The sequence below is a fragment of the Kogia breviceps genome, chromosome 2 (assembly GCF_026419965.1).
Source record: "Kogia breviceps isolate mKogBre1 chromosome 2, mKogBre1 haplotype 1, whole genome shotgun sequence".
Taxonomy (NCBI): domain Eukaryota; kingdom Metazoa; phylum Chordata; class Mammalia; order Artiodactyla; family Physeteridae; genus Kogia; species Kogia breviceps.
Genome location: NC_081311.1, coordinates 84713288 through 84735918, shown reverse-complemented (window position 1 = coordinate 84735918; position 22631 = coordinate 84713288). Strand labels below are relative to the sequence as shown.

Sequence of the window (22631 nt, the reverse complement as noted above, 5' to 3'; positions counted from 1 at the left end):
TATAGAGAACATAACTCAAGAACAGCCAGATGGAAGAGATGCATGGGGCATGGTACAGGGAAAGAGCGCACTTTACATACTCTGTGGCTACCACTCTCCTCACACCTCCATCTGTTCGCCACCCTGGAATCTCTACGAACCCCGTCCTTCTGGGTTTTGCGGAGGCTTCATCACATAGGTGTGAGCGATTAAGTCATTGGCCATTGGTGATTGACTCCATCTCCAGCCCCTCTGTCCTCCCCAGAGGTCAGGGATGGGACTTTCAGTCTCATCTCCCAGAAGTCTCTGGGAGCAGAGACTTCTGCTCCCAGCTGGTTTCCCTGGCAACCAGCCCCCATTCTTAGGGGCTGGCCAAAAGTCATCTCAAAAGGTGTGCTGGGAAGGGGCTTGTTATGAATAACAAAGCACTCCTTTCACCTTTCTGGCTCTGGAGCTGTTTCAGGAACCGAGAACAAAAGACCAAACTCTAGAACTGTTGTTCTCATTCCCCGTGTTCCCAGTTTCCTTTTGGTATCACTTCTCTTCTGTCTGAAGCACATCCTTTGACTATTCCTTTAAAGGTCTCCTGGCTATCAATTCTTAGTTTTCCTGCATATGAGTATATCCTTATTTCTCCCTCATTCCTGAGGGATATTTCACTGGATACAGAATTCTGAGTTGACAGTTCTTTTCTTTCAGCACTTTAAGAAACGTGCCAGGGGGCTTCCCTGGTGGCGCAGTGGTTGAGAAGCCGCCTGCCGATGCAGGGGACACGAGTTCATGCCCCGGTCCGGGAAGATCCCACGTGCCACAGAGCGGCTGGGCCCATGAGCCATGGCCGCTGAGTCTGCGCGTCCGGAGCCTGTGCTCCGCAACGGGAGAGGCCACGACAGTGAGAGGCCCGCGTACCACAAAAAAAAAAAAAAAAGAAAGAAAAGAAACGTGCCACTTCCTTCTGGCCTCCGGAGTTTCTGATGGAAAAACGCACGGGCATTTGAATTGTTGTTCCCTTGTAGGTCATCTTTCATTTTTCTCTGGCTGCTTTCAAGATGTCTGTTAGTTTTCAAGTTTTCAATGTATCTAGGCTTGGATTTCTTGGTTTATCCTGTTTCAGCTTACTTGGGAGGTTTTTAGCCATCATTTCTGCACATGTGTTTAAAGCACTGCACTCTTCCTCTTATTCTTCTAGGACTCCTATAACACAACCCGGAAACTTTTTCTTCAGTCCTTTTTTCTCTCTGTTGTTCAGACTGGATGATTTGTATTGATTATCTTTATTTTGTCATCTTCAATCTTCTATTGAGTCTATCCAGTAAGGTTTTTAAAATTTCAGTTGGAGTATTTTTCAGTTCTAATATTTTCATTTAGTTCTCCTATCATGTTTCTCTACTGATAATTTCTATTTCAATGCTTATGTCAAGAGGGTGATTTCTCGTTTGAACTTTTCAATAATAGCTTCCGTCAAGCCTGTGAGGGCAGTGACTGATTGTCTTTTTCCATGAGAGCCATTTTCATGGTTTCCACATGCTGAGTAACTTGGGATTGAATCTTAGGCATCTGAATATTACATGATGAGACACGACCGAGTCCTGTGGAGAATGCTGGTATTTTTGTTTTAGCAAGTAATCAACCTATTTAGGCTTAGGCCCCAAGTCCTGTGGGTGTCGGTTCCAACGTCAGTTCAGTCTTCAAAGCTTTGGCAGTACTATTGGGACCTGCCCCACGTGTACAACACCTTGTGGTCAGTCTGAGGCCCGAGGAGGGGTCTGACAGTCAGGCCAGTCTCAAGGGTGCCTGGTAGGCTAATTAGGATCAGCTCCACGGGGGGACATGTGAACAAGGGGAGCAGGGGGGGGAAAGCTGGGGAGTTACAGAATGTGTATATTATTCCATATTTGTGCAAAAAAAAAAAGAAAAAGTGTGTATGTACCCCCAAGTGCCTGGAAAAAAGGTCTGGAAGTTTACACACCAAACTTAACACTGGTTTCCTCTAAGGAGAGGGGTAGAATTTTGGTGAGGGGGTGGTACTGAAAGGAACCTGCACTTTTTACTCTATAACTTCTCTTTGAGTTACTTTACCCATGCCCTATCACTTTTGTAATTTTCAAAACAATAAGAAGGCGTGAGGGAAAGACTGGGGAAAATGTGGCATTTCATGCAAAGTATATACACAGAACGTGTCTTTTCCTGGATGTATCGAACGTATCTTGTTAAACATTTATCTAATGAAAAATCCATTTAGGGGTCAATGTGATCATCCACTTTCTTCAACCATTTATGTGCTAATCAGAATTATTTTCCACAGAAGTTTCAGCCTGTAACATTAATGAATTTTATTCACATTTTTCCAAGTAACTGCAATATTCAAGACAAGCAAAAAGCAATACATAGTTCTTAGAAAACACAGCCCCAAATTCCCACTGCCTGAGCCCTGTGATGGTAAGCGCCCAGCCTTTGTTCTTCAGAATGTTAAAGTGAATGCAGTGCTTAAAATAAACATACAATAACAACACTGGGAGACTGTTCTTAAATACAGTTTTGCTAATTACAAAAGAAATCCAAAAAGAGGCCTCTACTGTCTTCACTCAGGTGTCCTGACTTTCAAAATGGAAATAAGTAATAGACGAGCAGCTTTTCCCCCCTCTCACACTAGCAGGCTGGAAGGGAGCAAATCTGGGCCCAAAACCTAGACATCACTCCTTGCACAGAATTTGATATTAAGCACACACCTTACATTGAAGAGCTCCCTATTCATCCTACTGTACAAAATCCATTTCAAAAACAAGGTCACACTTTTAGGATCACTTTTTAAATATTATTTAGCTGATCACAAGACTATAGTAAGAACCTTATGAGTCAGGCATTGACAGTTTGATCCCAAACCAACTACAGAAGCAGACTGTGTAAATATTAGCACCATTTTTAATCTACTCCAGTAAAATGTAAAACTATCCGCTAAACCGTTTTCTACTGAAGCAGTCAACAAGGAAACTTGTTTTCACTTCTAACATATGCTTGGCCTCTCTCCCTCTTTGCCAATAATACGTTTGAACACTTTATCAAGTACTAACCTTCCACCGGTAAAAGTTTACGCCCAGCACAGCCTTAGAACTCAAAAGCCATCTTTCTTTTGTGCAGTTTAGTTGGTTGAGTTTATGTGACCCAGTGTACACACCTTTCAGGTTACTAGCAATTTACATTTGATGAATCAATGACAAAGCTATTTCATAAGAAGCACCACAAACGTGTGCTTAGTACCTTACAAGTTAATTCAGATAACCTATGCCCTATTTTACTTTTAGCAAACTTGAAAAAATGTATATATGTGCTTGGACATTTTCTGACAGTAGGGGAGTACAAGCATTTTGACACCTCCTAAATAAGAGCGATCTTTTAGGTTTTAAAAGAAAGAAAACGGACAGGTCCCTATTTAGTTCTCACTCACCTCGGTCCAGTGAAGGTATTCAGGTGTTACTCAATATTCTATTATTGCTTTTAATAAAAGTAACACAGAAAACATGTTTATGGCAAATTGGTTTAATTAAGAACTTAAAACCAAAATTTTAAAAAGAGTCTTAAGTAGCAATTATTTTATTCTATATTTTAAATATCACTGGATTCTCAGTTTCAAACTTTTCAACATGATAGGTAATTTTAAACTACCTTGCCATTTTATAAGTTGTCCAAAGAAATGGGAACATGATCACATCAGTTTCTAGAATGAGAAGGAAAAGGTAGGACATCAAATTGTTACAACTTAAAACATTTTGTAGGCTTAAAAGATAATCTTTACCCCTAAAGAGAAAGAAAAGTAAAGAAACCCTAACCAACTAATGACTTGGACATAGGAAGGGGACTCACAAGTACTTCATATTGACTCATTCATTGTTCATGCACATTAAAAGTACTTTAAAAATTTTGTTCATTTGTCCTCTACTTAAAAATGGGGAAAAATTGGCCAGTATTGCCCTCTAGGTTCTTCCAGATCTGCATCTGGAGTTTGCAGTAATAAGTAAGCACATTGAATATGGGTCTGTTTTCTAAAGGAGAGAGTCTGGCTTGCTCAGAACCTCGAAGGGTCGGGTTTCTAAGACAGTCCATCAGTGTGGACCCAAGCTACTCCCCTCGGCCTCTTCCTAAGATTGTCAGCTGCAACGGGAATGGGATGCCAGAGCCAGTGGCTGAAACCGAACATGCAGAAAGTGATTTTAAAGAAACAGTTTCCACCATCACGACGCCACAGGAATTTCATCTTTAGGTACCTGCAATGTTTAAGGACTATAATAACAGCAAGATTCACCAGAATCACTAGCGAGGTTGTTTTGGACAACACAGAGACCTTCTTCATACTAAATATACATCGCAGTGACCAGGAGAGCTCACAATGTATTCACCTAAAAACGATGCAAATATTTTTAAAGTTTTTTTTTTTTAAAAAAGCTCATGATTCTTCAGTGTGAGTTTGCAAAACTTAATACAGTTGTGTAAGATGATACTGTGTGAAGATTTTACATGGAATAAAACATTTGTGTTCTAAAAATTGACCATAATACTTCAAAGACCCAGAGTAAAAAATGTCAAGGAAATGCTCAAACTCACATCAAACATCAGATTTTCATTCACACATCTGCATGTGCTAAGTTGGCAAAGTACTTCCTTCTCTCCTATGAGGAGTTTACCATTCATCCTTCCTGCAGATTCTTTTCTCTCCTGGATGAACACCAATGTTTCTCAAAATCACTTTCTACCACAAAAGCCAATGTACTAGAGACAAGGAGCACCTCATTTACATACATCTCTGCCCACGCACACACCAGCATCCTCTCGCATTAGGTTCTACACGAGACCCACCGGCTAGGAGCCTAGGAGGAATGTATTTCAACCGAAAGTCTGAACAATGTACATCATCAAGGCTTGGTCACTGGTGAGTTCTATGGAGGAGAAAGTAGGGTTGGTCCACATCTCTAATGGGTATCTTAAAATCTGTCCCTATCCCCAATGAGCAGGACAATTAAATGCTAAATGTCATTGCCAAACTATGAGAAAGGCGGCAAAAGTCCGCAGTGGTTGTGTGTCAAAAGGCCAGACTGCAGCGAGTGAACGGTACCCCATTATGTGTTCTTAAAAAATCTCACAATAAAAAGTGACAGTCTTTGACTTAAAAGAAACCAGTACTACTTCTAAACACACTGCACTGGCACCTTGTTTACTGGAATGCGCTCGAACTATTAAACTATTAATAAGTGCCTAGATGACAATTTAAAGAGAAAAGATGACCCTCACCCAGCCCAGTAATTCTTAAATTCTTAAATATCACAGTCCATATGAAGTGGTGCTGAACTGAAATGCAAAAGAAAGTTTGTTAGGAACTACCAAAGCTCTACTTTCACTATACATGGAATCCATACTAGCGTTGAAACTCACTTTTAATTTGATATTCTTTCACAAAGAAATCTACACATAAGGAAAATAAGTCTTCTGCCGCAAGCTGGTGTGATCTTACCAGCTATGGAATCTCAGAAGTCGTTCAGAACAGGAGCAACACAGGCTCCACCTAAACTGAGGGAAGATACTGAAGTTAAGAATCTGTAAGCCATTTAAAGGCATCTGGTGTCAGTATCTTAAAAGATTAAGATGCTTTAAAACAAAACCCTTCTAAGAATGTCAAAGATTTAGGGAATTCTCATAAGTAACCAAATGTCTATGGCTTTCAACTGTCACCCTACTGCTGAGGTAGGTGACCAGGATTCATCAAAAGAGACAATCCTTTGGAAATTCCCTAAGAAAAAATCTTGCATAATCAGTTGGTTTCTTAAACCTGTGTCCAGTTTCTTTTGATGGCTTTTGTTTTGTTTTTGCTTTCTTTCAATTTACACTTTTTAAAAGAGGTTGTCTGAGCAACTGTCCCTGCCCTCAAGCTCTGGCGGAGTAGCATCTCATATACTCCGTCATCCACGGGTTCTCCGACGAGGCAGGCTTGGCCCGCCTGGTTCTGTCCGCGTGGGCGGAGTGAGCACGCTGCCTCTGGGCCGCCAGCCGCCTCTTCTCCACCTGCCTTCTGCTCTTGGCTCGCAGCGCCGATTCATGAATCTAAGGGAGTCAGAATAAACGCACACTCACTCACGTGGCTTTGGCACTAATTTTCCAGAACAATTTACAATGAAGCTTCCCCCACGTCACCTGGAGCAGGGCAGAGGCAAGCCAGACTCACCATATTCAGGACTTCTGTGTATAACGGCTTCTCCAGAAGAGCCACTGCCCTGGATTCTGTCTTACCCATCGTCAGCAATAAAGAAACTAGGCAACAGAAAATGTCCACCGGACTACATTTCAGATATAAATGGTAAGCAACTAATCTGCAGGTGCCTCGAGAAAGTGGCTCTGGAATATTACTGGAACTGCTTAGCATTAAGCATGGATCAGTATTCCATTGAAGGAATTTAAATGTTTTACAGGGACTTCCCTGGTAGCGCAGTGGTTAGGAATCTGCCTGCCAATGCAGGGGACACAGGTTCGAGCCCCAGTCCGGGAAGATCCCACATGCCGCGGAGCAACAAAGCCCATGCACCACAACTACTGATGGCCGCGTGCCTGGAGCCCGTGCTCCGCAACAAGAGAAGCCACCGCAATGAGAAGCCCGCGCACCGCAACGAAGAGTAGCCCCCGCTCGCTGCAACTAGAGAAAGCCCGCGCGAAGCAACGAAGACCCAACACAGCCAAAAAATAAATTTAAAAAAAATACTTAAGGATTTTACCAGCTAAGATGTTTAATGAACCCTGTTCCAACTTAATCCCACCAGGTTGCCAGAGGACGGCTCTGTTGTCTCAAATATCAGTCTAAACAGCACCATCTGCTAGGGCTCAGAAGTCTGTTCGGTGAACACTGGATCCTGGTATTTAACCAGAATTCAAACAGCCTGAACTTTCTGCTTCTTTTCATTCCCTCTTTGCTTCGGGCTGGAGTGACGGTGTTAGTGCTAACACAGTCATTGCTTTGTGGCTCCACACATGAGGCCCCCTCATCTGCCATGTCCTCAGGCCTTCACACAGGGACACTCCAGGGCTGAGTCCGAGGAGAACCAGACCTCTGGGGGATGGACGAGCAGGGGAAACGCAATCACTCTAATTTAATCCAAAGAGAAAACGAGAGTCTATGGGCTTCCCTGGTGGCGCAGTGGTTGAGAGTCCGCCTGCTGATGCAGGGGACACGGGTTCGTGCCCCGGTCCGGGAAGATCCCACATGCCGCGGAGCGGCTGGGCCCGTGAGCCGTGGCCGCTAAGCCTGTGCATCTGGAGCCTGTGCTCCGCAACGGGAGAGGACACAGCAGTGAGAGGCCCACGTACCGCAAAAAAACAAAAAACAAACAAAAAAACGAGAGTCTAGATAGATGTCAAGGATGCAGGAGATGTGATCTAACAGACAGACAGAAACAAAGGGGTCAAGGGGATGGATACCAGTTGTCAAGGCTGACAGACCAGGAGCCTCTCAGGAGGCCAGAGGCAAATCTAGAAGGGCAGCCGCCAGCCCTGACCATGCCCCTCGCTGCACCTCCTGGCCCCCCAAGAACTTGAGAACCCCGAGTCCTGGCACTTCTCCACCTGGCTTAGTGTCAGTAAACCCTTCCAGGTACCAGCAAAACCCCCTGACTTCCAGGCAGCTAACATCCTGCATCCTGTTTGCAAATCAGATGCCCAGTTGTAGGCTTTCCTTGGGCCACCTAAGACCTACCATGTCCCAAAGCATCACAGTGACCACAGGATATGACAGCCAATGACAGAAGCGAGACCATCCCCCATCCTCCAGGGGGAAAGCAGAGAAGCCCGTTCACTGGCACCCACCTCATGCACTGGGGCAGAAGCACAGACGTTGTGAGTCTTTTGGCTTCCTGTATCCATCTGTTTTTCTCCCCACCCATAAAGGGCAAACGGATGCTTATGTTCTTTTATTTTAGCTGATGACCTTTGAGGACTCTTGACGGCTCTCCTACTTGCTCTGGCAGGTAAGGCACTTGGTGGTTGTTGAGGTTCGGTACTGCTGGGTAATTTGTCAGGCTCTCTGGTCCTGATCTGTCGTTCAGGTTTTTCTTTTATGTCTTTCACTGGCAGTGCTTTTTGAAAAAGGAGATAAAACAAGATGAATGCTTTAAATTCCGGTTTACATATAATTACATATGATTTAAATATTTGGGATGAAAAATTCATAATGCTTAATGAAGTCAGTAACTTTTTCACTTATACCTCAATTCACAAGTTTCACTTAAAACGGAAGGACAGAAACATGTTAGTATAATAATTTTCAGTCTATCCCATTTTAACATCAACAATAAATACACCAAGATTGAACCAAGCCTATTCAAAAGTAAAAACTATCACTCGCATTCTGAGATTAAGCATCTTAATTAAATGCTAAAAGCTAGAAAGCAACTCGGCCTAATGGCTTTCCCCATGATAAGTCCAATCATCTTATCGTCTTGCTTCAGGGGCAGATCTGGACCTGTGACAATCATTCAACAGCTGCAAAAGGTTAGTTTTCAAATTACTCAACTGGAGTTCCAGGACTGCATTTCTTTGTGATGCTCCATGATTATGGAAAACGCTCCTCTCAGTTCTCCTGTGCTCCTTGTAAGAGCTGGCCAGTGACCTTATCTTCAAAAGCCCTCCATCACAATAGGGAGGGTTTCCATAGCTGCTCACACACACACACACACACACGCACACGCACACGCACACGCACACACACACACACACGCACACACGCACGGCTAGGCGCCCCCAGTGTGAGGAGCTGGGAAGGGGGCTCTTGTTCTTGACGTGAACCAGGGCCCCTGGTCTACACAGTCCTAAATCTCTCAGCGGGGCTGGGGAAACTCCACTGGGGAATAGATGGCCCACCTGAGGTGAACTCAGATACTAAGAACACACTCCAAAACGTAACTATTTCCCTTAATTACCCTTCATGGCTTTCCATTCATTATTTTTATAAGCACTTTATGATCTTGTAAAGGTTGTAGACTTTGTGTAAACCCCTAGTGAGCCTATGTTTCATCTCAGACTAAACTTACGTCCGAATAAGAGCTCCTTGTGCATCCAGGCTCCACTTCACGGACCCCCTTGTTCACATCTGTGGGAAACCCCTCGTTTCCGAAGCTCCAGAATTTGGCTCTAGGCGATGATTTTCCAGGTTGCTATTCCCAAATCCCATCACTTTGAGGACACACTCGGGTCCCTCACTCCTTTAGTGGATCCTTCCCTGCCGACATCCATGTCCCCGTGGAAGTAGAGGCCCTCACACAAAATGCATACATGTGAACCCTGACAGATCACCGTCATTTCTGTCTTCAGCAATGACCCTGATCTACCAAATTGTTTCATTTATTACTAAACATTTTAGGGAGCAGACAGCCTGCGTCCAACCCTGGGGCTCAGTGCTTCGCACCCCCATGCACCACATCCATAAACCCAGCCCTGTGCTGCCTGGGGATGAGGTGAGATGCCAGCCTTCCACTGTATCATGAGAACCCAAATCCACACATCACTCACACAGTCCTCTGAGTGATGTGTCCATACCCTTGTCCTCTTCTAGGAAAAGAGGAGAGAGCCCATCAGGACCAAGACGACAGAGAGTAGAGGGGGACCAAGGCTGGTATAGTCACAACAGAGAGAGGGGAACAACCTAAATCACCTCCATCGATTCATTTCCCTTCCTTCTCTTCCTCTAACCCACGTGGGGAGCCTGCCCAGAGAAGACAATAATGATTTGGTTCAAAGGACAAGGTCACGCCAGCCACGAAGAGGTTAGGAAAGTGAATTCCAGAAAGAGGGACTGGCTGTTCAATGGCCTGGACAGGAGAAAGAATATACGTAGTTCAAAATGAAAGGCACACAGAGAGCCTAGGGATGAAGGCACGGGGCAGGGGACGGCGTGTAGCAGCGGGGAGGAAAGGCTTTCTGTGCCAAACTCAGAAGTTTTATTTTTTCCTGAAAATGAAGAAGAATCACTGAAGGACTTTAGGCTGAAAAATGACATGGTCCTATTTGCATTTCGGGAATGAGGTCTCTAGCAACGAACATGAAGGACGGGTTAGATCAGAGTGATGGGGCCAGAAAGGAGAGCTAGGAAGACATAGCAGAGTGTGGGGAGGGGAAGGTAGCCCACAGTGACGGCAGGGGCAGAGCGGTGAGAAAGACCAGAATAGCGCCCACCACACCTGGCCGGTGCTCAGCCTCACCCGGGCACCTGTGAACTGCACACTGATCAGAGCACAGCGCGGAGAGCCCAGCGGCAGAGGGAGAGATGGCCAGGGGAGCCGGCGTCCTCAGGGGCTGGGAGTGGCTAGTCATGCTGTCCTCCAGCAGAAGGCCGCCAAAGGATGGGGAAAGGGTGCTTGACGCCTCGGGTGTGAGACGCCCCTGGAGCCACCAAGAAGGTGACAGCTGGACCCTTAATCCGGGGCCAAGAAGAAAGCGTGGAATCAGAGGAGGTCCTGAGCAGGCGGGTGGGGGCCGAGGCTCAGACGGAGAGCAGGTCCCCCAGCGGGGACACGGAGTAGGCGGTGGGAGTGAGGGGGAAGGGGGCTGAGGGCAGCCCGGGGCTGAGATGGCAGACGGGGGAGCCGGGGAGCCAGGGAGAGAACAGCCAGCAAAGTCGAAAAGCTTCCAGGAGAGAAGCCAGAGAAGGACTCTCAGAAAAGGAGAGAACAGTGAACAGGGCCAAACACTACAGAGAGGGCAGGAGCATGCAGAAGAAGAAAGACAGGGCATTCTAGGGGCACCAACTACTGTGAAAAATGAACAGCTGCAAGGGTGTACTGCGCGGCCCAGGGAATACAGCCGACACTTTGTAACAATTATAGATGGAGCATAACCTTTAAAAGTGTGAATCACTATGTTGTACACCTGAAACTTATATAATATTGTGAATCAACTATACCTCCACCACAAAAAAATAGGATGGTAACTTTTATGTTAGGTGTGTTTTACCACAATTAAACATAAAGTATTCAGTTTTGGGTTTTTTTTTTTAAAGAAAGACTCAGCACTGGGCAGCCAGGCTGTCTCATGGGGGATGTAGGGGAGCATGGTGGGGGAGGGGTGGGGAAGCAGGTCACAGCAGGCTGCAGAGTGAAGGGTAGGGAGACCCCAATGCAGGTAATGGACCAACTCTCCTCACCACGGAGCACTAAAAGGGCTGACACTAACAACAGCAGGGTCCACAAGCACCCAACACTAAAAGCAGCAGGGTCCACAAGCACCCAACACTAAAAGCAGCAGGGTCCACAAGCACCCAACACTAACAACAGCAGGGTCCACAAGCACCCAACACTAACAACAGCAGGGTCCACAAGCACCCAACACTAACAACAGCAGGGTCCACAAGCACCCAACACTAACAACAGCAGGGTCCACAAGCACCCAACACAAGAAACTAAAATCCTCTCCGGAGAGCCTAGGCCTCAGATTATTCCTACAGATAATCTTCCAAACACAACAATGAGTGTCCTGGGACGATGACCAGGCACACAAGAGACAAGACAGTAAGGAAGGCCCAGCAGGAGCGAGAGACTCGGGATAATGGGATGATCACTGACCATAAAACAACCGTGTTCACACTCTGTACTTAAAGAAAAAACAAGCTCAAAAATATCTGTAGTGGGAGACAAAAGATGGAAAACACAGAAGAGACAGAACTTATAACTATAAAAGTAATATTTATAAAACTCTTGAAATAGTGCCTGGTACAAGATAAGTGTATACACGTATATGTTTCAAAATCCTATTCAAAGTTTTAAATAAAGATACTTCCAGACAGACAAAACAGTGTTACCACCAGTTACTGCGAAAAATTCTAATACCCCCTTTCTCAGTAACTGAAAAATAAACTCAGTCTTGATTTAGGACTATGTTGTGCAATACAAAAGCCATTAACCACATGTAGCTATTAAATATAAGTTTAAATTAATTAAAATTAAGTAAAAATAAATATTCAACTCCTCAGTTACACCAATCAGAGTTCAAGTGCTCAATTCCCACATGTGGCTCAAGGCTACCACGCTGGATGGTGCAGACAGAGAACCTGCCCCTCATCACAGAAAGTCTGATTGAACAGATTGATTTTTTTAAATTATTTGAACAAGAATTAACACATTTGACCCAATGGGTATATACAGAACACTGCACCCAACAACTGCAGAATATACAATTTTGTCAAGCACGTGTGGAACATTTACAGAAATCTACTTATCCAAGCAAGGTCATATGCAATTAAGCTAGATACAACAACAAAAATAAATTACTTTTTTAAATCTCCTGTTTTGAAATTTAAAAACTTTTTTTTAAATTGAAGTATAGTTGATTTACAATATTGTGTTAGTTTCGCGTGTACAGCAAAGTAATTCATATATATATATATATATATATATACACACATTCACATACATATTTTTTTCCAGATTGTATTCCATTATAGGTTATTACAAGGTATTGAATATAGTTCCCTGTGCTATACAGGAAATCCTTGTCACTTAGCTGTTTTACATATAGTAGTTTGTATCTGTTAACCCCATGCTCCTAATTTATCCCTCCCCCTAAAAACATTTCTAAATAATGCATGGGTCAAAAACAAATCATACAATTGCACAAAAATGTGAATGTACTCAATGCCACTGAGCTATACACTTAAAAATGGTTAAAACGATAATCTGTGTTGTATTTTATGACAATTTTTAAAAATTAAAAAAAAAATAATGGTGATAGAAGGCATTTCTTTCTTAATCCTGTTCCTATTAGAAATGTTTCTACAGTTTCCTCATTAAACATGATGCAGTTGGGCTTCCCTGGTGGCGCAGTGGTTGAGAGTCTGCCTGCCGATGCAGGAGACACGGGTTCGTGCCCTGGTCCAGGAGGATCCCACATGCCGCGGAGCGGCTAAGCCCGTGAGCTATGGCCACTGGGCCTGCGCGTCCGGAGCCTGTGCCCCGCAACGGGAGAGGCTACAACAGTGAGAGGCCCGCATACCACAAAAAAAAAAAAAAAAAAACATGATGCAGCTAAAGCAGTAATCAGAAGGCAATGTATAGCCTTAAATCAATATTTAAAAAAAGGGCAGGGGAAAAAAAATCAATGATAAGCATCCATCTTAAAATGTTATACAAATAAGCATTAGGGGCTTCCCTGGTTGGCACAGTGGTTAAAAATCGGCCTGCCAATGCAGGGCACATTGGTTTGAGTCCTGGTCTGGGAAGATCCCTCATGCTGTGGAGCAACTAAGCCCGTGCGCCACAACTACTGAACCTGAGCTCTAGAGCCCACGAGCCACAACTGCTGAGCCCATGTGCCACAACACTGAAGCTCGTGTGCCTAGAGCCTGTGCCCCACTACAAGAGAAGCCACCACAATGAGAAGCCCGCACACCACAGTGAAGAGCAGCCCCCGCTCACCACGACTAGAGAAAGCCCGCGGCCAAAACAAATAAATTAAAAAATAAAAAACTAAAATAAAAGTAAGCATTAAAAAATTAGAGTAAGGAAAAAAGATCATGAAGTAATAAACATATAATAAAGAAAACCGACATAGCCAAGGGTTAGTTTGGGGAAAAAATTAACAGAATTCACAAACCTCTAAGACTAATAAAGAAAGTGAAAAATAAAAATAAGTAAAAATAGAGCAAATGGGGTCAGCAGGCTAAATGTGCACTGGCGACACATGCATATAGTCCCTTCCTCCCAAAACCCCACGAAAGTGAAGAAAGAAAGGTATAAACCCACAGGACAAAGAGCAAGGAGGCGATGACGTCAGACAATTTTAGAAGATGGAAAGCGACGAAGGGATAGAAGTGACTCCCAGGAAGGAGCAGGTTGATGCTGAGTCCCGGCAGGAGAAGGGCCCAGGGCACAGCGGAGCCCCACAGGAACTGGCACTGAGGCACCAGACTCCCCAGAAGGCTGGTGCGGCAGACTGCCTTCCCAAAGGTCCGGCATCCATCGGTGCCCCAGGCGGTCCTCTGACAGTGTCGTAAGAATGTGCCTCTGCTGAGAACCAGGGTCCATGCTGCTTCCCCTTGAAGCTCGGAAGACTTTTGTGAGCACAGAGTGGGGTGAAAGAGGTGCCCCGTGGCTCCGGGCAACAAGTCGTAAAGGGCGATACAGCAGGTGCCCGGCCCTCTCTCAGGAACGCTCGCCCTTGGAGGCCAGCCGGCACGTGACGAGGAGGGCCAGGAACCTGAAGATGTCACCTGCAAGTGTCCTAGCAGACGGCCGCAGTCCGAAGCAGCAGAGACAAGGCACATCCGGCGCCCGGGGCCAAACTGCAACCCACAGAATCCGTGCGCAGTAATAAAGTGAGAACTGGAGTCCGAAGCACTGGTTTCAGGGTACTCCTGCTGTGCAGCAGTGCCTGCTTCTTCAACAGTCCTTCCTCTGCTCCGCAGGCCAGGCGACCGCCCTGCCCTCGCCCTAGAACGCAGGTGCCCTACAGCCTGAAGAGGGAGGACTAGAGGGCACCAGGCACAGCGGAAGTAAGGGGGCACCTTCCTGAGAACAGGATGACGTGCTCAAGAACGGGATCCCCTTCTCCCTTCCCCCAACTCTGCTGCTGGGAAGCTGACAGCCCGGCTTGTGCCCTCCCAGGCAGGAGGATGCAGGGGCACTGTCTGAGAAGCTGACACTAGAGAAACGGGCAGATACTGACACTGGCGGCCCCCAGAGAAACAGCGGAGTCCTCCTGCGATTACGGTCACCAGCTCCCCCAGGAACACAGCTCCCGAAAAGCCCTTCAAGCCTCACTCTTAAATATGGGCAGACAGGCTAAGAGCAAGCATTCAAGTACATCCTTTAATAAGAAAGAGACCAAAATATAGAGAAAAAGACTAGGCTGGGAATATAAGAGAGCTCTCAAAGGATATTTATGGCTTTGGGGTGGGGTGGAGGGGGGGTGTTAAAAGAAACCCAGAGAGAATAGGATGCTATTTAAAAAAAAATTTTTTAAAGAACACTTGGGACAGAAAAGTAAAAGTAATCTCTTTGAAATTAAAAACCAGAATGGTAGAATTTAACATTTCTCTAAGAAATTTGGAAGATAAAATTAAAGAGTTCTCCTGGAAAATAGAACCAAAAATTCCAATATCAAAAAATTTTTAAATAAAAATGTTAGTGGTTTGATCCAGGAAGTATACCATCCAACTAAAAATAATTATAGAAAGAAAAAATGAATAGAGTGGAGGAAATTATTTTAAACAGTACTAGAAAACATCACGGAACTGAAAGAAATGTTTCCAGATTTAAAAAGGCCCACCAACTTGCCAGCCTAATGAATGAAAAATGACATACACATAGAATTTTAGAGCACCTAGGATGAAGAGAATGACCCAAAACTCCCCCACCACCACCACCAAAAAAAAGAAGGGAAGAAAAGAAAAAGAAAGAAAGAAAAGAGGTCAAGTATACAAAATAAGCATCAGAATAGCATGGTACTTCTCAACAGTAAGACCTAAACCTAGGATTCAACATAATAATGCCTTCAAATACTGAAATTTCTAATCTAGGAAGTCTCTATCTTGCCAAAATGGCAGTCCAGCCCTTGGATAAAGGCATTTTCAGACTGCAAGGTGACAAAATGCTTACTCCCCTTCAACATCTCTCCACCAAAAGGAAGGGAGACTTGAGACTTGTGAGATGGGGCCGCATAAAGGCGGTTAGCGAAAGGGATACTCAGGCAATCAGTGAAGAGAAGCCTCAGTCTGACAGCTGTGTCAGGTCTGGACAGCATAAAGTCTAAATTAAAACAGGAGAACCAAGGGTTCCACAAAAATGTCTCCAAGGAAAATAATGAAATGAACAGAACACCTAATGTGCCTGGCATATGACAAGTTTTACAGTACTACCAGACTCTTTCAGGCTGAATGAGTGACGGCAGTACCAAAGACAAACAAACAAACATAAAAGTAAAGCAATGATTAACTCCAGGGAAAACATAAATTATAACCAAGAAAATGTAATCAGCATGTACTACATGGATTACCTGCAAATAACATTTTCATAGCCCTGATCATCCAAACACAGAATAGTGCTTTAATGAAACAGTCACATAGTTCATACTGTGGGACAAAGTAGGTGCTGCTATGTGTCTAGGGGTGGGGATGGCCAAGCTAAGATCTCGAGCCAAATCATCATAAATATACTGACGGGAAGTCAATATATAATGTTTAAACTTAAAAAGCCAACATTAGTCTGAATGAAAAGAGTGTTGCCCACAATATGCTGAAACGAAAGGTAGAGAGCTGGAAGGAGGCCCCTAGGGAGTGAGGGGCATGGGTGGTGAATGGGTCAGGATTATTTTTTCATTTTAAGCCTATTTTTAAAAAATTATGCATATGTATAACTGGTTAAAAAATAAAATTTAATTTACAAAGAAATGTGAATATGAAGAAAGGAATTGGAGACATTCTAGACCCTCTTTGAAGCACACTGCTACGGAGAGAAGGGACTTCGCAGGGAACGAGCACCTCCACCCACACCCCCTACACACAGGGAACTTCCCGACAGCTTCTTATACCCATTTCTTAAATAAGAACGAGAAGCCAATGATCATTAGACATTTGAGAAAAGCTTCTAACAGGAAATGCAGGATTACAAGGAAAAGAAACAAATTCAAGGAGACGGAGGGGAAAGACTGTGCTGAAGAAACACGCAAGAAGAAAATGGACAAAAAACTCCTACTGATATTCTCAGCAAGATAAGAGAGGATACTATATGCTCGAATCAAGAACAAAATACTATCTTTTTTAAAGAGGTATAAAGAGAGGGAGGGAAGGAAGGGAGGGAGGAAAACCTAGACAACAATTCAACAGCTCTTATATTAAAAAATAAATAGGATCCCACAAATGAAAAATGTAATCGAAGAGTTGGAAGATGAGGTTGAGAATATTGCCCAGAAAAATAGAAGGAAAAGACAGATAGAATGGGGGCCGGGGTAAAAAATTATAGGATACATTTGTGAAGTATGACATCCAACTAAGGAGTTCAAAAAGAAAGGAACAGGAAAAAAAAAATAGAAATGAGAAAACAATTCGAGAAAACTTCCCAGAATTACAAAACATGAGTTTGACTGCAAGGACCCCTGAAAGCACATTGGAGGAAAACAGGCCTGGATCGGGAAACTTTTCAGAACACAGAGGACAAAGAGAAGACCTGAAAAGCTTCCCGAGGCAGGCGGGGAACATGTTATCAACAAAGAATGACACGGGAGTGTAATGGCAACATCAGAAGTTCCAACACTGGACAGCAACGCCTCCAGATTTTTTAGAGACAAATACTTCTAACCTAGAATTTCACGCTCAGCCACAAACTACTGAATAGTGAGGGTAGAATCTTTTGACATGCAAGGTCTCAGAAAGTTAAACCTCTCACACACCCTTTCTCAGGAAGGTACTAGAAGATAATCTTTGTCAGGAGAGGGTAAACCAAGAAGGACAACGATGTGAGAGCCACACAACAGAGGGTCCTACCCAAGAGAGAAGCCAGGGAGTCCCTGCGGCGGTGGCCAAGGGCCGTCCCAAGATGCAACCAGGCCAGATGAAAGTAGGTCAGAGGCCCCGGGAAGGACGTCTTAAGATGGGGAGGGTGACAGTGAACCTGATGTGTCTGTGGTGTTGCAACAGAAAGAAAAGGGAATCACGGCAAAAACAATATAGAGCAGCTGTGAGCCACCTTTCCACAGGCTCTAACTGTGAATCTAACAAACTCTATGATGACAGTACTGAGAGGGTGGGGATAGGCCATGTGTATGGGTTAGGAGATCACTAAAAAGAATTAAAGCCAATAGATGGTGCTAACAACTGAAAAAGATCAAGAAGTATCAATAAAAGCCATGTTACCTGGAGAAACAGAAATACATGTCAAGGAACACCAGAGGAATGGGAAGTGGCCACCTAGGGAATAGGCAATTGGTGGGTAGGGGAGCTGCTGTAGCTGTACTCAGCCATATAGAGCTACACGATTCTGTGCGTACACATGGCTTCAGTAAAGACAAGGGCTAAGCGCTTTCGTTTTATAGAGACTCAAAAGCGTGCTCATCATTCCAGAAAGACTGTCCACTTAAAAACAAGGACTTTCAATCCTGCCAGACACAGGGATAGACAGGGGCTGTAACAGGCATGAGCAAACCAAAAGATTCTGGGATTGGGAGTCCTGAAAGCAGAAGCATCCTTTCTTCTCCTGGATGCCTAAACCAGAAGTATTAGCAGAGAAAAAGTCACTACCTTAGGCACTGGGAGGATATAGTGTCTCTAAAGGAAATCAAAATAATCACGAGCTCTTGCAAACACAGACCCCGTCCATACTACAGCGCTGTCTAAAAACTGTATTTATATACGCATGGAAATAACTGACAGCTCTTTTGCAAACAATGAAGGGGAAGAGGCGGGGAGAGAAAAGCCCATTCAGTCTGATAAAGTACATCCGATAACTGAGCTGGTAGATCAGTGCCCCCTCACCCTCTCCACTTTCTGTTACGCGAACTTCTAGCAAAGGTTAGGAATAGCTACTCCCAAGTAACATGAGGATGGAGGGGCAGCTCTGCCACAGATGATGAACTGAGAGTAGCTGAAAATAGTATAACAAGACTCAATTTCCTCTGCGTCTCACAGAGAAGCTAGGATGAGAGTCTGACTGAGTACCACTTGCAATCTGGCAAACAAAAATAAAATCACTGATCGTTTATCCTGAGTTTCATCTATAAAACTGAGATAAAGGCTATGGTCCCATCTCTTAGAATTGTTTTGAATGTTGAATGAGAAAATACATATTCTAAGATCAGCGACTGGATGCGTGACAAGCTCTCAGTACCTTTTAGTTATTTTGCTCACCAGAGCTTCTTTCAAACTGAGCGACGCCGGCTGGTGCCTGGCCCACGTTCGAGTATCAGGAAGAAGCCGGGGGCTCCTCCAGGCTGTATCTGGGGCATCCACTCAACTTGGCCCTTAGCACCAGTGACCAGCCAGCCCGCCTCACACGCCGAGAGTCCCCCCAGCTCTGCGCTCCTCCGGGCAGGCGAGAAGGCACGGGGCCCCGGCAGCAACTGCAGATGCACCGCCCCTAAGAGCCATTTTCCAGCTGCCTCTCCTCCCGCTCACAGCAGCAGCCGGAGGAGGGGAGGCGAGAAGCGGAGGGAACCAGGCACTTAACAAGGATGATCTCCCACCAGCCGGGAGTTACGCAACAATCTGCGCAAAATATTCCTTAGGGACAGCGCGGCGAGGTCAGGGAGTTAACACAGAAAACAACGGCCCCATTCACAAGACAGAGCGCTTAGCTCAGTGGTTCCTAACCTCTAGCGGTCACCTTCAAGAATCTGATGAAAGCTGGGCGCCTTTCATAAACAAACGGGCGCTCAGAAATAAACAGATGGGAGTTCAGTGGTCCGGAGGCCACCAAGGCCACCAGATGAAGACCAGAGGACTTCGCCAGGGACACGCCAGGGACACGTCAAAGGCGTTCACATTGGGCTCAACCCAGAGCCACCTCATTACGGAATAAAGGGTGGGAGGGCGGAGGCGGGGCAGCCACCTTCCTTATTTTGTCAAGGGAGGCGTAGTCTCCGCCTATCCAAAATACCTAGATTAAATAAAATCAAGGAAGCGCCTGCTCTGAGCGCTGCGACAAACAGCTGGGCGGTTCAGAGGAGACCCAAGAGCAAATCCAGTCCCGCGACCGGGGCCCTCCCCGGCCAGGTACCTGGCAGCGCCGAGTCCTCCGCGTCCTCCGCGTCCCTGGCCTCCGCGTCCCCCGCGGCCTCCGCGCCCCGCTCCTCCTCCGGGGCCGCGCGCGCCCGCTGCTCCGGCTCCTCGCGCGCCGCTGGCTCCACGGGCGGCGGCGGCGAGGCCGGGGCGCACTGGGGCGCGGGGGCCCCGTTGCCCGAGGACGCCGACGACGCCGAGTCGTCCGAGGCGCAGGCCGGGCCCCAGTCGTCCCAGAGCCAGGGCGCGTGCGCCTGCTCCAGCAGCCGGCGGCCCAGGCGGTAGTGGAGCAGCGCGCGGTAGCACGGCCCGTACTCGTCCCAGCGCGGCTCCTGGTAGCGCTTCATGTACTCGCTCTTCACGCCGCTCCCCGGGGACATGGTGCCGCCCGCCGGCCCCGAGTGCCCGCCGTTCCGCGCCGCGCTGTCGCCTACGGAACCCACGGCACGACAGAGAGGCGCGCCCCACCCCTCCACTCGCCCGGCCCGCCGCGACGTTTAAACCCAAAGCCCCGCCCGCACGGGGCGGGGCGTGGGGCCGGGAGCGCGGGCGGGGGCGGGGCGGGGCGGTGGGGGCGGGCACGGCGGGGGCGGGCCGGGGAGGTGGGCGGGGCGAGGGGCGGAGGGAGCGCGCGGCCTGCCCGGGGAGGGGGAGGGGTGGGGAGGGGGAGGGGAGGGGGAGGGGAGGGGGAGGGGTGGGGAGGGGAGGGGGAGGGGTGGGGAGGGGCGGGGGAGGGGGGAGGGGAGAGGAGGGAGAGGGGGAGGGGGAGAGGAGGGGGAGAGGAGGAGAGGGGGAGGGGGAGAGGAGGGGGAGAGGAGGAGAGGGGGAGGGGGAGAGGAGGGGGAGAGGAGGGGAGGGGGAGGGGAGGGGAGGGGGAGGGGAGGGGGAGGGGAGGGGGAGGGGAGGGGGAGGGGAGGGGGAGGGGAGGGGGAGGGGAGGGGAGGGGGGGGAGGGGAGGGGAGGGGAGGGGGAGGGGCGGGGACCCGGGCGGACGGCCCCAGCGGGGGTGTGGGCCGAGCGTCCCGTCTGCGGGACGGGGGTGTTCAGCCGGGAGGGCGGCTCCGGAACTCAGAAACCAGAAGCCGCTGGAGCCCGCGGATGGGCGGTGGAGGAGGGAGGCGAGGGAGGCGGAGGAGGCGTGGGCGCGGGGAGCGGGGCGGCCTCGGGGTCCCAGAAGAGCCCTCCGAGCGCGGCGTGCGGGCGGGAGGGTCGGACCCGCTTACCTCCTCCGTGCGCCCCCGGCCCCGCGGCGTCGGCCGGTCCTCTGCGCGCGTGGCGCAGCAGCTCGGAGCCGCCCGCTCTCCCCGCGCTTTCCTGCCGAGCAAGATGTCGCCGCCTGCGCGGTGGCCCGCGCTCCTGCAGCAGCCGGGAGGACAAGGCGCCGCCTCAGTCCCGGGAGCAGATGCCTCCCGCGCTCCCGGGCCCCGGGCACCGGCCCCCGCCTCGCTCGGTGTGGGCGACGGCTTCGGCGCTGCGCGCGGGGACGCGGGCGACTCGGCTGGCCCGGGCCCACGCCGCCGCAGGACGCGTCCGGGAACGAGGCCGCCCCCCCCAGCCCGCGACGTTCTGTGTTCTCTTCCGGACACCTGCGCTGGTCGCGCTCCCCAGAAACAACCCCAAGTCCGCACGTTGGCTCTTGCTTCCTTCTACCTGTTCACAACACCTGTTACTCTGGCTTTAACCCCTTTTCAACGCTTTGGTACAACTCCTTTCTCGTCTACACCCCGAACGTTTTTGAAGCTATTGATTCAAACTGCCAAGCCACCCTCTCAGAGACTCGTTTGCACAGAAAACCTTGGCGGACTCAGTTGCGTTGTGCTAAGTATACAACGTTGCTCTGGTTGTTACAGTTTCCAACGTGGCTCCATAATGATTCTTCCACTTTATTAAAAGGAGCCTGGATACATTAGTAACAAAAAAGATCTGAAAGAAAAGAAGTTCGGGGAAATCAAAACATTAGCAATTGAAAAAAAGGCCCGGGCCGCGATGAGTTACCTGGTTCCGGCTTCCATGCTGGATTTCCACCGACTCAGGGCTGTTTTCCCTTCTGTCTCCTGTCTCTGCATCCTGCCCCGCCCCCATCATAGCCAAAAGATCCAGAGGTAGACGCTGGGCCAAGCCTGTTCTGAGAACTTGAAGTTAGTTGTCCAGAAGTCATTAACATTGTTAATGGCAGTTTTCTGGAGAGACACTTGTGACCTCCTACTGTTGACACCCCCATGGTGGCCCTGACTTCTCCTCCTCCCCAACTTTACCTTCTGTAGCTTGAAATACCCCAGGAACCTTCTAATGTATCCCCCTTTTATTTAAACTGGTTTCCCATGGTTGCAAACAAAAGAACCTTAATATATTAATAACGTGGGGGAAATGACGATGTGCAGTTACACGAAAAATTCAGAACACAATCTGTTTGCTAGCTTTGGTTGCATAATTAATCACCTATTATGGTTTAAAACAGCTACGGTGTATTACTTCTCATGAGTCTATGGGTTAGCTGGACCGTTCCTCTGCTGCTTTAGACTCATTTAAACAGTTGAGTTCAGCTGGAGGGAGAGTTGGGCTGGAAGGTTCAAGATGGCCTCACTCACACACCTGGCACTGAGGCTGGCTGTGGGCTGGGCTGTCTTGATCTCCTCCTTCCGGTCTCATCCTCCAAGATGTTAGCCTGGCTTCTTCACCTGGCCCTTTCTTCCAAGAGGTCAATAGCAGAAGTTGGAAGGCCTCTGAAGGTCATATACATCTCTTCTGCTGCATTCTAATGCTCAAATAAGTCACAAGGCTAGCCCAGATCCAGGGAGAGAGACATTCCACCCCTCCACAGGAGTAGCTGCAGCAAACTTACATTGCAAAGGGGCATGCATACTGGATGGAGGAATGTTCGACTGTATCTTACAGTCACAACCACACACGCACAAAGTATATA

At 47.5% G+C, this 22631-nt stretch overlaps 1 protein-coding gene across 3 annotated transcripts; it reads right to left on the bottom strand.

Moving 5' to 3' along the window:
* Nucleotides 1–2287: 2287 nt before the first annotated feature.
* On the bottom strand, nt 2288–21065 carry CCSAP (centriole, cilia and spindle associated protein). 3 transcript variants are annotated; one of them, XM_059053897.2, is made up of 4 exons: nt 20932–21065; nt 19707–20138; nt 7819–8087; nt 2288–6069 (listed from the first exon to the last, which is right to left on the bottom strand). In XM_059053897.2, the coding sequence occupies exons 2-4, from the start codon at nt 20086–20088 to the stop codon at nt 5893–5895; spliced, it is 828 nt and encodes a 275-aa protein (XP_058909880.2). In that variant the 5' UTR covers nt 20089–20138; nt 20932–21065; the 3' UTR covers nt 2288–5892. The 3 variants fall into 3 exon arrangements, 2 of the variants coding, with proteins under 2 accessions (XP_058909880.2, XP_066881852.1); XR_010839040.1 differs by lacking the exon at nt 20932–21065 and adding an exon at nt 6191–6276 and having other exon boundaries at nt 5989–6069; nt 19707–20192; XM_067025751.1 differs by lacking the exons at nt 19707–20138; nt 20932–21065 and adding an exon at nt 9042–10234.
* Between the last annotated feature and the right edge of the window lie 1566 nt (nt 21066–22631).

What these genes read in the sequence shown, in the direction of transcription:
- CCSAP (XM_059053897.2), bottom strand. Translation starts at nt 20,088, where the DNA reads ATGTCCCCGGGGAGCGGCGTGAAGAGCGAGTACATGAAGCGCTACCAG. An exon ending in GGAGGACTCGGCGCTGCCAG is followed by an intron (nt 8,088 to 19,706) that starts GTACCTGGCCGG and finishes TTTTTCAAAAAG; the next exon opens with CACTGCCAGTGAAAGACATA. An exon ending in CTTCTGCCCCAGTGCATGAG is followed by an intron (nt 6,070 to 7,818) that starts GTGGGTGCCAGT and finishes TGACTCCCTTAG; the next exon opens with ATTCATGAATCGGCGCTGCG.